Source organism: Gambusia affinis, linkage group LG04 (assembly GCF_019740435.1).
Source record: "Gambusia affinis linkage group LG04, SWU_Gaff_1.0, whole genome shotgun sequence".
Classification (NCBI taxonomy): domain Eukaryota; kingdom Metazoa; phylum Chordata; class Actinopteri; order Cyprinodontiformes; family Poeciliidae; genus Gambusia; species Gambusia affinis.
In genome coordinates, this window is record NC_057871.1 from 25,760,776 (window position 1) to 25,777,565 (window position 16,790).

Here is a 16,790-nt window from a genome sequence, read left to right on the forward strand (position 1 = left end):
TTTTGTTTTTTTTAAAAAAAGAAAGAAAATACCTTAAAGTGCCAAATGTTTTGAACAACAGATCATATTTTTTTGTTTTCCTGTTCGTGAAACTATCAGACTTAGCATGTCTTGTCTGCCAAAATTTTAGATAAACTGAGGAAAAGATTTTTAAAGAAAATAGTTTATGATATCCAAAATCCACCAAAAATTATGCTAAGCTAGAAAAAAAAGTGGAAATCTTCCAGAGGAAATTGTTTGAAACGTACAAATCTTGAGAGAGAATTGAATAAACAAAGGCTTCAGGTGAGCTGTTTCCTACAAATTGTCAAACGTTTCAAAGGACTCGAGCACAAAGTAGTGTTTCTTGTGCAGAGATGCGGCAGGAGGAAGAGGAACTCCCTGAAGCAACTGCGAAGCATCCATCTCATTTTAAAGCATACCATCCCACGCTCGAGCCAGTAGAAACCGAACCAGTTGAAAAACCATACAGGATTCATTCAGCAGGTTATCGGGGTTGTGGTGGGGAAAGAAAAATACGAGCATACATGGCAATTTAAGATAAAAGAGAAGTATTTAATTACAGATTTGCATGTGCAATGTGCATGCCACTATGTGGGATTAACAAATCAACTTCAGGAACTAAAAAAAAAAAAGAAATTAAATATACAGAAAAAAAGGATATATATGTAAAAAAATATATATATATATATAGAGAGAGAGATAGATGTTTCTAAGAGCAATGTGTTTCTTTTTCTTCTATTTTTAAAAACAAAAAATGTGAAAAATCTTTGCAAAAAAAAAAAAGAACAAAAACATATAATTAAAAAAAACAATGACAAAAAATGGAAATGATTTTGGTGATGAAATCAAAGAATGTTTGTTTGTTATATTTGCCAGTTCTTTCACTGGGAGGGGGGTGAAAACCGTGGGGGCAATAAAGTTAGATAAGACTTTAACTAACCTTAGGAGGGGGGTGGTAAAAAAAGGAACAGAGGATTTTAAATAGCAGAACAATGCATACATAGCTTTTCTTTGATGAAAAACAATTCCCTTTGAGAGTAAAGAGTTGCCTGAACCTGAATCTGGTGATGTTGTTCCCATTTATTCTGGCTATGAAGTCCCTTCTTTTTCTCCCTTTCTCTGACCATCTCTTTCTCTTCCTCGGTTTCTTTCTCTATCCTGCTGTTTCTAAAAGTGCATTTTGTAATTTAAAACTGAATTCTTCCTAAAGAACCAGAATAAACCAGAGAGAATGCATTATACCCACCCTTCAGTCTGCTTCTTTTGTCCAACCCCTGAACACTCTTACATGTTTAGGATCGGACGTGACAGCATTTTTGTGGTTTTGCCGGCAGTCTTCGCAGATTCCTAAAAGACTCGAACAGCTGTTGTTGTTCGTTATGAGGAAAAGAGGTTTTTCATAATTTAATGGACTAATTTTAGCCGCTGCTAAACATTTAGAAGGCATTCTAAACGATTTGGACTGGGCAATAAATTGAACTTAAAAAGGCATTTTTGAGCATTTGTACACTTTCGCCTTTTCAACTGTGCCCAACCATGTTAATTATAGTGTAGTTGTGTTCATCTATATACCCAAAGTTAAGAACTGTAGAAATAGACAAAAGAAAGAAACCAAAAGTTGTAAATATTTTAGTGCATCATACCAAATGTTTGCCTTTCAGCATAACACAATGTGCAAGACTCCACCTTAAATATGAGCTCATAAGGTGGAGATTTATATGGCAATTCGTCCTTTGAGGAGAAAGAAGTGTTGCACGAGTGCAAGAGCTTGAAGATCTAATGAACCGGCACCCTACCGGGGAATTATAAAGCGCATGTGATGAACCCCTCCCTTCTGCAAATTCAAGATGAGGAAAAAACTCCAATCCAAACACCTAAATTCTGCCGGAGTAGAGGTGAGTATAAATTCTGTTTAGCCGTCAGTATTACTTAAATTTATTTGATTTTAATTTGATTTATTGTGATTGTGCAGAAAACTGTACAATGAAATTAGCAGTGCAACTGTTCTTATGGCATTTATAAACAAACAGTCAGAACATATAAGACTTGTGTGATCTGGGGGGAAAAAGTCTCTGTGGTGGGCAGGTCTATCGGGAGCTGCTCTTCATTCAGCCTGTTGATGGTGGATGCAGAGTTGGTGGTGGTCTATGAGGCGGAAGCTCGGAAACTGCAGCTTCAAGGAGGAGCTTCGTCATTGAAGGCGGGGCTAGCTCCTCCCAGGCGCTTTGCACAGCTGAAAAACGGGAGACTAAAGAATTTCTCAAACATGCATGAAAAAAGCAAAGCAACACTCTGGGTATGTATCTGATGAGGGAAAAACATTACATTAAGTAAAGCTCATGTAATGTCAATTTAACATAATACTGCCCCTTTAACTGTAAAACAAGCCACATGAAATGCTGAATAAGATTATTTTAAGGGCTGCTCTTATGGTTGGTTGAGGTTTAGGCAAGTGACAGAAGTTTTAGAAGATGCAAATGTAAATAGTTTTGCAAAGACATTGACTCTGCCTCCTGTTTTTCTCTGTCTCTGTTTTGCGCTACGTCACTGTTGAGAACGGTCTGTGGCTGAATGCGTCTCACCTGCACATTCATGCGCAGTCTGCTACACGTTCCCCTCGGGTCTCATGTCTGTGGCATCCCCTCCCCATTCCTACTTTATTCATCGACCCCCTTCTTTTAATAATTACTGAATCAATATGTCTTCCTCCTGTTCTGTGTGTATTCTGCCGCTGACCTGTCCGCTCCGCACCCACTCAACCCACACTAAGAGCACGAAAACACGCAACCGTGTTCAATTTGATTTAGCTGAAAAGATAAAATTATCTGAGCTTGAAGGTCACTAAAAGCATTACCTCGAGCCATTAAACTGCCCACGGCACCATTCTCTCACACACACACACACACGCTGTCAGATGTTTCATGAGCCCCGTCCTTCCGCAGCTCGGTCCTAAAATAGTCTCCCCCTACATTTTCAGCCGCCTCTCGGCAGCAGTGCATCACTTCCTGTCTGTGCCAGCTCTGCAGCAGCCACACGCAGTCAAATACACTCCCACATGGACATCAACATCATCGTTTACATTCATAACAAGCTAATCTTCTACCAAAAGAAAACATCAAACGATTCACAAACACCATTCTCATGTATTATCTCCAATTAAGTAAGCAGGGACAACAATGCTGACAACTTCCTCTCCTTCTCCAGATAAACACACAAGTCAATGATACAACTTCATGATCATTGAATCTCAAAATAAGGTCAAGGTCATTCACATAAAGTCTTTTAGATTTACATTTTCTTTGTCAGAAAAATGATATTTTTAACTCAGTGATGTTAATAAGGTCACGTTCATGCAAACTGAATGTAAGTTAATTTAAACACTAAAAGATTAAGACATAAACCTAGCTTGCCGAGGTTTGTTGGCGAATATGAATTTTTGTTAAACCAACATCACAGGGAAGAGATGCAATATATACTGTGTGGAGGCATTGCTACGAAATTTCACAATGCTACTCAAACATTGCAGCAGCAACGCAGTAAAAATACTTGATCTCATGCTGCACTATGCAGACGCTCTGTCTGCACTGGTGAAGATTTACGGTGTTTTCATCACCTTCTTTTCAACTCGGTAAGATGTGCCATACAACTGGGAGTGGAGTGATGACTTAGTCCCCAGTCAGCCATGTTGGAAAAGTTGCTGAATTACAAATTTGTTTAACTCTGCAGCACTGCAGCGCATTAAATACATCAGTATCTTCACAAGTTTGGTCAAGCACATAAAAACAAACGTTAAACATTAAAAGTGCTACTTTTAATGTTTATTAAGATTTTTTTTTTTTTTTAAAACAGCCAGGATATTCAAATGGATTAATTTTGAGCAGCTGCTTCTCTAAGGATAACTCTTCTACAATGTTATTCTAACTATACAGTAATTTTTATACAGTTGCCACAACAGACACAATTTTAAGACCGCCTCATAAATAATTTGATTCTGAACAAATAACCGTGGTAGGATATGTTATGACCTCATGGTCTGTGCTCCTTCATGCTGCCTTTTAAAATGCATCATTTGTTTACATTTTAATCCCTCTTTCAAATAAAAATAAAAGGTTTTGTTGCATAAGATTGGCGATCTAATGCAGCGATAAAATGTGTCTGCACCTACGCACATCTGCACCCAGCTCCTCTCTTCGTCACTCTGTTTATCTGCCTCCATCGCGGGCAGGACCGCGGCGGCGGACGGATGAATGCATGCATCCTGTGACATTTCCGGTCCTGTTCTTTTTTTAGCTCCGAAGCTGTCAGAGTTCCACGTCACTGCGACTGTCTGGCCTCTGCACTCTGCATCTTAATCATGCCGCCCTCCCCCAGCCTCTTTTGCAGGATCTGGGCAGGGAAACGTCTCTGTTGGAAACGCAACAAAAATTTAGGAGAAGAATATTTTTCCTACGCGGGGGGATGTTGGAGATATATATATTTAGAATAATCCAGAAAATTAGAAATGAACTAAAAGGATAGTAGAATGTGCATTGTGAATTGCTATTAGAACCTTACATTTTTAAAATGTTTGTGCAACAATTCATTATTATATTGTACATTATAACTCCACATTATCTGTCATACTGTTTTGTCTCTCTAGAGGAAATCTTTTGTTTTATTTTACTGCATCTTTACAAACAGATTGTTCACTTAAAACGTCTCCAATGTCCTGAGACACCTGTACATTATGAGACTGCTAATGTTGCATCACCTGTGTGCATGAATGTTCTCTTTGGCAGCATATGAGGAATTCTCTGTCGCTACAATCTGTTGCCAAGAAAATGCATTGTTCACTCCAAAAGTACAATTCCCAGCTATTTCATGGTTTTGCAGACCTAAAGCTTCTTTCGCCAAACATTTCCGTCATAAATGCTGGAAGCCGCCTCTAATCATCGCCTAACAATGTGTGAGTCACAAAGGGAGGTGAAATTATTCTGCTCACTTGTGAGCATTCAGACATGATGGTGGCAGTGCAGGATGTAGGACTGATGTTAGGGCTTCCTATAAAATTTGTGTTGGATGTCTCTCCATATTCTTCACTTCAGATGTGGACCTTAGTCTATTAAGACACAATTGGTTGCTGAAGGCGTGGCCTGGACGCCTCCCTGGTGAGGTGTTCAGGGTATGTCCCACCGGGAGGAAACCCCAGGGAAGACCCAGGACACACTGGAGGGACTCTGTCTCTCTGCTGGCCTGGGAACGCCTTGGGATTCCCCCTGAGGAGCTGGAACAAGTGGCCGGGGAGAGGTAAGTCTGGGCCTCCCTTCTTAGGCTGCTACCCCCGTGACCCGACCCCGGATAAAGCGGAGGAAGATGGATGGATGGATGAGGCGTGGACTCTTGATGTTTTAAATATTAAACAGATCGCTAACGTTTTCCCATGAAGTATTTAGTGTGCTAGTTTGGTACTTTGAAGCCTGCGCTGTAAACAACCATCCTCCACAAGGAAGAGAGAAGTGCAAGTCTTTTGAAGCCTCTACTAGGTTACCTGTATTTACTTTTTGGTTGAACAGTGTTTGATGAGACCATTTAGAACCCAACTCTGCTTGAAACTCCTCTACAACTTTATCCCTGACCTTATTGCTGCTTTCTTGGTCTTCATTCTGCTTTTTATCCCCAAATGTTCTCTGAGAAACTTCTGAGGCCTTCACAAAAGAGCAACATTCATACAGCATTACACACAGTTTGTGTCTAGTAATGACCAATTCCATGGCCTCCGAGTGCACTTGGGTGTTTTGGGTTTTATTTCCGGGTGGGAGTTTTGCCATTTTAAAAAAAATTTTTTTGAATCTATAAACCATGCAACCTTTTCTCACCACTTTATAATAGCGTGCCGCTTTCTGTTTGTCTTTAACATGTCAACCAAATAAAATACTCTCAACGTTTGCAGATGTGACGGAACAAAATGTGAAAGATTCAAACTGGACGACCGCTTTCGTCAGGCACTGTAACTGTTTTAATATGTAGGCAGAAATAGTCTGCGGTTTTATTTCGTATTTAGGGATTGCCTGCTTTAGCTTGTTAAAGCCTAAAGCAGATGAGAAGCTATTTCTTACTAGGAGCTGCAGCAGTAAGAAATGTACAATTACCAAGCCAGGCAGCACATAATAGACAGAGGAAAGTGACAAATTGGTCTGTGAGGTGTTTCAGTATGTTTGCTTGAGTAATACTAGTAATAACACATGCAGAGAACATACGAGAGAGGCTTTTTGTTTCCTTGCTGAAGCATCCCAAGAGAGATAGAAGAAAAAATAACAAATCCCCATCATCTTTCCTGCAAGGAACATTCTCACCTCGGTTCATGGACTGATCATTCCATGAAACCAGAGCGAGACGTTGAACTCGTCCACAGTGGGCCTCTTTTCAAAACATGCATAATGACGTTTGATTACACGGAGCTCCTTCGTCTTCCAGGGATACGTTGTTTTCTGAACACTGTGTACCGCTTCTGTCGAGTCTGGCCGCGAATGACTTGGAGCTGCAAGACGAGCAGCTCCCCGAGGAGCAGTTGAGGCAAATAGATTTGCCAAATCGATGTGAACGTCGTGCATCCGAGGGCTCCTGGCGACTGAATGCAAGAGCGCTTCAAACAGGAAAGGGCTTGTAGGTTTTATGGTTTCATAAAAAATGTGAGAGGGAGGGTGAGTAACACCAGTGACTTTTATCCTCTTAATTCCTCTGTGATGAAGAATGTGACTGTTTGGATGATGTGGAGCGTGCGTTTGTGACTAACCGTGACTGTTCAGGGCCAGGACCACACCTTGATTTCTCTCACATTTGCTTTGTTTTCTTCTTCTTCTCACTTTAGTAACACAGGTCACAATGATCTTAAGCCAATCTTGTTGTTTTGACGATTTCTTTTGTTTTTGATTGGCAGACTGACGAATGCCATCGCGTTCACTGCAGCTTGAAGAGGGATTTCAATGGATTTCAGAAGCAAACATCGCAGGGCTTTGCGCCCAGATGGTTTGACCCAGATCCCGGACTTTGTTTTTGAATGCTTTAGCCTGTGAGTGATAGAGCTGGAAGATTTACGTAAACAACATCTGTGTGGGCATAGTCTTATCAAAACAGAAGTTATTTTCAATCAGTCAGTTTTTCTCATTGATGGGATGCGAAGGGCAATCTGAGGAGTTGAAGATATCAGGACAAGAAGAGGCGCTATTGTCATTTGTTCATGTTTTGTGCTCTATTGATTTTATCTGGTTTTATTGTGCTTTGAATTGAGTTTTTAATTAGCTTTGTCATTTGTTTTTATGCTGTTCAGATGTTCAGCACTTTGTTTCAGCTGTGGCTGCTGTTGAAGCTCCACAGCTGAAATAAAATTGCTGATGACACGCTTATAATTATGCAGCAGGGAAAATGCCGACTTCTTCTTCATAAATATATTTCAAACACGGTAATTGATTCTATATTTTTGACAAACTCCAGAAAATCAACACACATAAGCGAATAATAAAAAAATAAGTCCATAAATTAATTATTGTGATTAAATTGAATAGTACAGAGATAGGCAAGAAAAAAAAATACTAGATAGCCAAGAGTTGTAAAGTATTTAGTAAGCACGCAGTGCTAATGTTAGCTTAGCTCTAACTATAAAAATGTTTATCTATCTAGGTATTCAGTAAATTTCAATAAGCTTTTACAATATCCACTAACTTTAATTACGCTATATCACAAATTACCTAACTTACATACAAGTTTTTTGTATTTTCCTTAAACGTAGCCTGTTCGGGATTTGGTGCCAATTTCATTTTTAATTGCTGCCTTAAAAGCATATGGACATAAAACGTATTTTCCCTGCAGTTAATGACGATAACCTGAGGAACCGGGCCAACCAGACCGACGCCATAATTACCATCCACGAGTTTCAGGGTGTAGACTGAAGGCGACAGGCAGGAAGTCGATGATGCAGATAGCATCGGGCTGTAAACACCACCTGCTAGCTTTATTGCTCCTTTTTTCCCCCTCCAGCAGTGGCGTTTGGTCCACAAGCTGTTCTGACGATTCGTTGCATAACTTTAATACCCCCCGTCCCCCTCTCTCTTACCCCCGTAATAAATCAGGGTGAGATCATATTGGGAAGGAAGGATGTGATTCCGAATTCCTTCCTAATCTACAGGAAACGACACACCGAGGGAAGCTGTTTGCGAGGGGAAGTCTTTTTGTAAGCAGGAGATTAACAGTACCGAGTCATTCCTGGTGCCGAGTCGTGCCAGCCTCCACCCTCTAATAAAGGATTAACCCTGTGAGCTGCGTGGCCTCACAAAATGTGGAACAACCGGGAAATCTCGCATCTCCTCCATCTAATCGTTTGGAGGTTAAATGAAGACATCGAGACGACCGACGATTAGTCTTTCGACAAGTTTATTACAAAACATAAACATTGATTTCTTCACATAATTACGAAGCAGCTTGACATGTGAGGTCATGATATTTCAAGGGTCAGACATGAGCAAGATGAATCACAGTAAAAAAAAAAATTTAAAATAAAAATAAAAAACAATGTCCAAACGGGGTCGTGTTTTTAAAGTCCGACGTGCACGAGCCCGTTTGTCAGAGCACCATGTGAATGCAGGATGTAGGACAGTCCAGCAGCAGTAGTATTGATTTCACAAAGTCCACAAGAGCAGCTGAATGTGCCTCGGCTGTCCTTCCTCTTTCAGTGTTCGTGTTGGGTTTCCCGTCATGAAGGCAGGGGGGGAAAATTCCCTGAAATTCAGGTCTGGTCTCTGCGTTTCAGCACGGGTCGACCTGTGGTCAACGGCTCACCACTTCTGCTTCTTCTGATGAGCACCCTGCTGGTGCTGCTGCTGATTCACAAACACACGGTCTGACTCAGCAGCTGCCACTTGTTTAGGAATCATTAAACTGAAGATGAGTCATAGGGAAACAAGAGGCATCGCAAACCACAACTTCTCCCCCTGCAGTTTCTTCCTCAAACTTTCCAGCCCTCTGGCCTCCTTCCTGCTTCTCTTCCTCCGTCTTTCTTCGGGGCTTTTACCTGCCCCGGCAGGCACACCGAGTTTGGCCGACAACTCCTTCCGTGGCACCTGTAATCCCTTTGTCCCGGGACTGCTGATGTAGGTCAGCTCAGTGCTTACACGGGAGTTGAGAATCACTCCATTTCAAACAGTCCAACAAGAGGCTATTTTGTCTCTTTCTTTCAGAAAGTAGTAAGTTCAGAAGGCAGGTATGACTTGATTCAGAGACAAAGTGGCCAGGGACTCTCCAGCCCCGACGCGACAGCTGGCCAACGGAGCTTCATACCTTTCCTCCCCGGGCTCTAGCCTCGCCCTCTTGCTGGGAAGGAAGTCGGGCGCCGCCGACGCTTTGCCCCGGCGTTTCCTGGACTGCCTCGCCGGGCTCAGGTTCTCTTTTTCTTCGATAATGTCAAAATCATAGTCATCCACCTTACTGTCCGACTCCTCTGTGGCAGTCTCTGAGGAGTTTCTGTCCGACAGGGGCTCCGGCTGAGGCTCCGGCAGCACCGGGCTGGAGCTGGTTTCCATCGGCTCCTCCGGAACTGACAGCCCTCCGCTCGGCGCCTCGCTCTCCCGGGAGGAGTGGTAGATGTCCCGGGCAGACTTCATGACCAAGGACAGCAGGAGGCTCCGGTGAAGTCTCAGTCCCCCTCTCTGAGTCCGAGAGGCGTACAGCTTACTTATCGACACGGCCAGTATCCGCCTGGCTTCGATGTTGACTTCCATTGCTGTTGTGGCACTCATTGTTAGATTTTTTTGTATATATACTCGTAATTACGAACGGTTTGACACTTGTATCAAAGGCAGTGAGATTTGTTTTGCCTCTAAATATCACTTCACTTCTCAGTTTCTAATCTATATCAGTTTGATCTTCTGTTGTTCACCAGTCGGTCTTCTGTTGTGCTCGGAGAAATGAGAGTACGCGAGTAGTAGGGCGGCGTTTTATTAAGTCTATGACGTAAAGTGGACTTCATTCCTCAGTTAGTGACAAGCAGGCGCCTCCCACACCTGCTGTGGCTACACCCCCCAGGCTCACGCAAACATACGCGTACACACACACACACACACACACACACACACACACACACGCACGCACGCACGCACACACACACACACACACCAACTTAGACACACCATCTGTTCCGTCTGACGATTTTCTCTCACACTTAATCTGTCATTATATAGATTTTTTTTTGCTAGAGGTGACTAATTTAATTAAATTAAGTGCGGTTGCATTATCAGCCATCTTTCTCTTCCTACTTCATTTCCTCCCTTCGCGATTTTAAGAAATGGTGAAGATACAGCTTTGTATTGAGAAGATATTAGCCTGTGTTGAAATATTGTACTTAATTCACGCTCTTGACGAAATTACTTTATATTATATTATATTAGGCTATATTATGTTGCGTTCTATACACGCATATACAGAGTTACTGTATTGCCTAATCCACTTCTTCTAATACATATTTAATCGCAGTCTAAATAAGGCATGTTATAATTTATTCATTTATTATTATTAGTAATAATAATAATAATAATAATAATAATAATAATAATAATAATAATAATAATACATGTAATATTATTAATAATATTATTATTGATCATAACGACAATAATAATAATTAATAATAATAACGATAATTAGAATTTTAATATTGTTAACAATAGTAGTAATAACAATAACAATGATAATAATTAGAATTTTATTAGTATTACTACTACTACTACTACTACTACTACTACTATTATTATTATTATTATTATTATTATTATTATTATTATTATTATTATTATTATTATTATTATTATTATTATTATTATTATCTTTTTGCAAAGTGCTCTAAGTACGATTTCCTGTTCAGAAGGGAAACCAAATGTACCATAAAGAGATGATGACACTCTCTTCAGTGTTTACATTCTGGTAAAAACCCGGCCAGCAGTTCGAAGTATTTCCGTGGGAGAGAAGAAAAACGTGTCTCAGTTACTGCCGGGACTTTCTTTCTCTGTCAAACACACACATGCGCCATGTCACTCTGTCTCGCTCTCACACAGTCACACACACTTACCACAGAGAAACACACGCAGAATAATACACACAGACCCACGGTTTCCTTATATGTACTATCCGGTAGTAAAACATCGCGCGCTCAGTGGAAAAGCCATGACGCTGACTCAAAACCGCAGCCCCTCCTCCCGGCCAGTGCGCGAGCTCTCTTTTTCTCTCTCTTCCCCGGAGGACGCGCTCAGCAACAGTGATGGCGTCATCAGAGCTCCATATTTGGAGTTGTCGCCGGTGTAAATAAAAGGCAACCAGGCAGCGAAACGGCTGGGTTCAAGGAGTACGAGTCTGGCGAATCTGCTTTTATTCGCCTCTTTCGGAAAAATAAATAATTTAAGAACACTAAGTCAGCAAAGGGGACCCCAGTCTGCTTTTATCGAGTGCACAAGACGCTCGTTTTTTTTTTTTTTTTTTGTTTTTTTTTTGTATGTCATTTGAGGCACATGTTTCATTGAACTTTCCAATTCTATTTTTTGTGTTTTTACATCATGGGTCTCAAACTCCAGCCTTCAGTGGTTGCTGTGCTAGTGTATAGTCAAATTCACCTCAATCAAATGGTAAATTGCCTCATTAGCATGCAGTCAGGTTCTGAAGAGTCATCCTGATGAGCTTTTTCTTTCTTTTTTGTATTTTTGATTCGGGTTTAGGGAAGTAGAGATAGCATGTAAAACTCGCAGGACACCTGGCGCTTGAGATGAAGTTTGAGGCACAAGAAAAAACGGTATGCCTTCAAGTTATCTTGGGACTCCCAGGTCAGCATAGAGCAGTGTTTGCTAACACCAAAATCACAGGTGAAAAAGACAGCTATAAATGGCCTAGAGACTTTTGGTTCTATTTTAAATACAGATACTTAGCAAACAAAAAGCCTGAACTCAAACTTGACCCTTTAAAACAATTTCTACTTCCTTGAATGCTGTTCTCTTTGTGACTAACTTCATGATTTGTTTCCAAATAGTTCAACCATCAGAGAGACTATCTATGAAAATCAAAATGCAAAGTATGCAGATTAATTCCATGTTTTGTTTTGGAGTTTTCTTTTCTTTATGCGAGCTTTAAAAGTCATGAACCACCAAGAAGCTGAACAAGCACTCCTGGCCAAGCAATTGTTCAGTGTTGGAAAAAGGAAGAAAAATGAAGTTGCAGCCATGGAAACCTCTCAGACAGCAGTTCTTATGGACTCACATGTGATAAAAAAGCAAAGTGCACTCAAACAGCACACTGTACCTTCATGCTTCTTCTCATACGTTGTAGAAAATGTGGATCAAAAACAGATACATTTAGAAGATCATCTTTAATCCATATTGTGGACAGAAAAAAATTATTGGAAATAAAATGCCTTATTTTGTGGAAAGACTTGAATTTCTTTTTTTATTCTTAGAGCGGTAGATTTTGGAGATTTACACTACATGTGATGTGCGAAAGCGAAGCCTTTGACTTTAAGTCTGCAGCCAGGCGTTTGCCATGGAGACGGTGTTGTGTGTGATTATCCTTACGCCGCCTCTGCCTGCGGCCAAACGTGCGGCGCAGCGTATGAACACACAGAAGCAGGGTGGGGCCTATTTCTTCTCCAAGCTGTGTTTCCCTCTGAAGAACAAACACTGGTTGGTAGGGCCGGAGTTGACCTAGTTGCAGAAACATAGCATTTACTGGCAGACATTAAAGGAGGAAACGTGGGAAACAATAAAGACGTTGACTTTTAGAAACAACAGCAGAATTTCAGAGCGTTTCGAGGTTCATTTTATCTCTGTATCCCTACTTAGTTTGTCTTCTTTTTTTTTATTCAACCGGTTTTGCAGTGCATATTGCCAGCAATGGATATAATTAACAGGAATTGGAAACTTGCTTGCAAACAAATTTACAAAGGAGTAATTGCCTCTAATCAGTTGCAGCTGATTATTTTTCTGCTATGGTGACCAACTTTATTGGCTTCGATGACTCACGCTCTGCTCTGAAAGTCCTTCGTTTGATTCAATAAAATAGTTCTGAAAAGCCACAGCGCACTGCCAGCAACCTCACAAGTAACACGGATGCTGTTGCAACAGTTACCCCCGCTGTAGCTTTCTAGTAATTATTACCAGAAGTGAGGGGGAAATAAAAATAACCTTAGAAAATGGAAAGATGTTTCAATTTTTTACAGTCAGACATGTATTTGCAGAAACAGACACATTTGTTGACAGTCCAGCTAACAGTCTGTAAAAAGCCAAAGGCTAATTTAATCTTTCATTGCAACAGCATAATCTTACAATTGGACAAATTTATTCATTTGGGCAAAATGCAATTGTTTTAAACTCGTCAAAGGCACTTTGTCATTTTAATCTGTGATGGTGCTATCAACCTTGGATTGGAGTTTGAGTCACTCGCTAACTTTAGACCCATCTTATGCTCTCACACTCTTTCTCAACTAAAGTCTTTGAATGGCTCAAACAGATTGTTTGTTGACAGGTGGGCCAGTTAGCTGCTTAAAGACAACTTTTTCAGTCTCCTTTTAAATCAAACCACCCCACAGAAGCAGCTTCTGCTACATTTAAGTTCTGCTTTTGACACCTGATCATTTTTCAGTAGACTTTTTTTTTTCCACCCACAGGAAATCAGTCTGGGAGAGCTACGAATGTGAGTTTTAAAAATGAGTGCTCGGAGATGTGCTGTTAGGCATGAGGTCCCTCAAGGGTCTGTACATGGCCCCTTGCTATTTTCTCTCTGACTTCTGCCTCTTTGTCTCTTTCTGCGTTCTCTGCTGTACCGATGACCTGCAGCTATATTCGCTTTTAACTATCGGGAGCGTTGCTGACTTGACAAAACAAGAAGTACCTCCATCAAACTAGGGGCTGACAATCCAATAATTTCCTGCTTCTTAGTAATGAAAAGACAGATTCGATGGTCAATGTCCCTCTAAAATATCACTATTTGTCCCGAAATCACCCTGAAAATTGAAGACTGTCGTAAATTGCTTTGAGAAGGTAAATAACTTGTGTGCGTGGTTAGACTTGATGAATAAATAAGGTCCTTTTATCAACGTTGCTAAAATTATACAGGCATAATGCTTTGTAGAGGTTTTTAAAGCTACATTAAAGACCCACTCATTCACTTTGTTCTGTGTGCCACAGTTCTGTTTTAGATTGTATAATTTTCTAACAGTATTGTTTTATTCAGCATTGTTTTTACTTTATCTACTAGTAACTTTTGAGCACATTGTATGAAAGTGCTTTATAATAGAAGTCATTATTTAGTAACAACACTTGCAGTAGTAGAAGTTTAACCCCTTAACAATCTTTCACCCAGGAATGTTGCCATAATGTGACAGAGTAGCCAATTTCTTTTAGCCTCTACCAGTTAGGATGCACACTGACCCTAGTTTATCCTGTCACACCTTGCAGTGAACAGGATGGAAAATCTTGAAAGTTCAGTGTTGGAGAACAGCAGCAAACAGAGCCATCTTGTCTCCACAATAACAATTAGACTGTACGTGTTTACAAAATGTTTGTGAGCAACAGTTGGGGTGAATAAAGGCCTTTTGTTTTATTGTCTTACCATCACGTAATCACATGAGGTCTGTTTGACTCCTCTGAGTCATTTCAAGTTGGGGTGGGCGTAAACAAGACAACAGATATGTGTGTATGTGTCAAGCCCACTGTGATGTACGGGGGAGAGTCTGTGATGCCATGGGGCTTTTCCAAAGCTCCCAGGAACCCCGGGTGCGTGGCATCCTAATTAGTTTTGACAACACTGTGAGATTTTAAACAAAATCGCCAATGAATATTGATAATGCTTTATCTTAGGTCTCTCAGAAGATCATGATCAAACACATTTGGCTAATGGGTGCACAGGATCCAAATTCAAATATGTGTTCTCAAAAGCATATTGTACAATTTAATGACATTACAAACTACTGAAGTGTAAAAACAAGTATTAACAAAATATGAATTTATCCCTAAGGTGTTTTGCACTGCTGTAACCAGAGGAGTCAATGCAGCTTGCCTACACTCCACAAATAATGCTGCTGTTACTGCATTAGAACTAGATGCTCAGAAGTGATCGACTTTGGTTGACGTTCAGCTTAAGTATCACCATCTATGTGCACAAATTTCTAAAAGAGGGTTTAGGAGGTAGGAAACGTTGATTTGGGGGAGATTAGTGCTGGTGAAATTCTTTGTATTACAGGAAGAGAAGAAGTCATGCTTTATTCCTGGTTTCCTAAGCTGACGACACAAGGAAGACTTGAGGGCGCCGCTGCGTAATGAATCTATTTTTAGACGCGCTCCTCTCTTACTCTGGTTGTTATCTCTGCGCCAGTTTCTTTTGTTATGCTATGGCCCACTTGCTCATGTCAGGTGTTTTTTCCCCCCCCGCCCAGGAGAGATGATATTCTGCTCTGCTACATAACCTTCGTTGAGGATGGCTGACATTTTCCTCTGAGCAGAAAAACACAAACCTGGACAGAAATGATATTTGTAAATCCCAGGAGTTAATATGTTCTAAAAAAAATAATAACAATAATAAAGATATCAAGTCATTTATAAAATTTTCACTCAGATCAAGACAGATTACGTCCTCTCAATTTTTCTTTCACAAAATTGTAGGAAGTCTTTGAAGGCTTTACTCTCATGTTTTGTTTGGGGAAAGTACATGGAAAGTAATGTGTTCCACTATCTCATGTTTGTAATGGTGAAGCATAACTTCCTGCTTGACTTCACATTCTGGTTTTGCAACTGGCATTTTATTTTCGATTAGCAAAGAAAGACGCACCTCCTTTTGTTGGCAGTTTGTGTTAAGCTTTGACAACTAAAGCTGTTCCATATATCCATATCCAAACATGTGGAAGAAATTCACACTATAAAACATGGTGGTTAACAAGACAACAGCAAGACAACAGTAGCATAAGTTCACCTTCTAGCAGGAGCATAAGCAATATAACGTAGACCAAAGTGTTACAGTGGTTCAGTTTAAGTCCTGGTGAGGTAAAAAATGAAAATGTCAGACTTTCCATGTGCAAAGGTGCTCCAAAGACTCGTTAGCTGTAAATGCAGCAAAAAAGTGTTGACCTGGAAGGTATGTCTAAAAGTTAACACTACATTTATTTTATTTTTTCCATTTTTATCCATAAAACATTTTGAAAATCACGCCGTGATTCACCTTGGCCAAACTCACTGACTTTCAATAAAATACATAGAAGTTTGTGTTTGTAACATGACCAAACATGGAAAAGTTCATGAGATTCTGCAAGGAATGTAGAAAACTGGATAAATTAAATAAATACTGAGTGTTTAATAGTTTACACGATTACATTAAAACATAGTTCTACCAAATATGTCTTAAGGTGTCAGTATATTCTAAAGACTTGCCTGGTTTTTCCTTACACAATTTTGTAATGTGTCAAATTTTTTTTGTTTGTTTGTCTGTTTTTATTAACCTGACATGCAAAATCATAAAAAACAATAAATAATCTATGTTGTCATGATGACGGTATTAGAGTATGAAACCAGAATTATAAAAGGGAATATTTCTAAACAGTAGATTAAAAAAGGCAATTCCAACTTCTTCTTTTGTTTTGTTTTTTTTGAAGACATAATGACTGTTCATAGCTGCAGCTTTTGTTACAGGGTGTTAGGGTGGAAGAGGAGGAAACAGGATGAGGACAGGAGGAAGGAAGTGGTGACAGCTTGGGTTGGATTTGAAAGAATAAACCACAGCAACAAAGACAATGG

General features: G+C 40.1%; 1 protein-coding gene across 1 annotated transcript; it reads right to left on the reverse strand.

The window, feature by feature from the left end:
* Positions 1-8,392: 8,392 nt before the first annotated feature.
* ier2b (immediate early response 2b) lies at positions 8,393-9,953 on the reverse strand. The gene has a single exon (XM_044114793.1). The coding sequence runs from the start codon at positions 9,768-9,770 to the stop codon at positions 9,225-9,227; it is 546 nt and encodes a 181-aa protein (XP_043970728.1). The 5' UTR covers positions 9,771-9,953; the 3' UTR covers positions 8,393-9,224.
* Between the last annotated feature and the right edge of the window lie 6,837 nt (positions 9,954-16,790).

Bases quoted from the DNA above. Each gene is read 5' to 3' on its own strand.
- ier2b (XM_044114793.1), bottom strand. From the start codon at position 9,770: ATGAGTGCCACAACAGCAATGGAAGTCAACATCGAAGCCAGGCGGATA.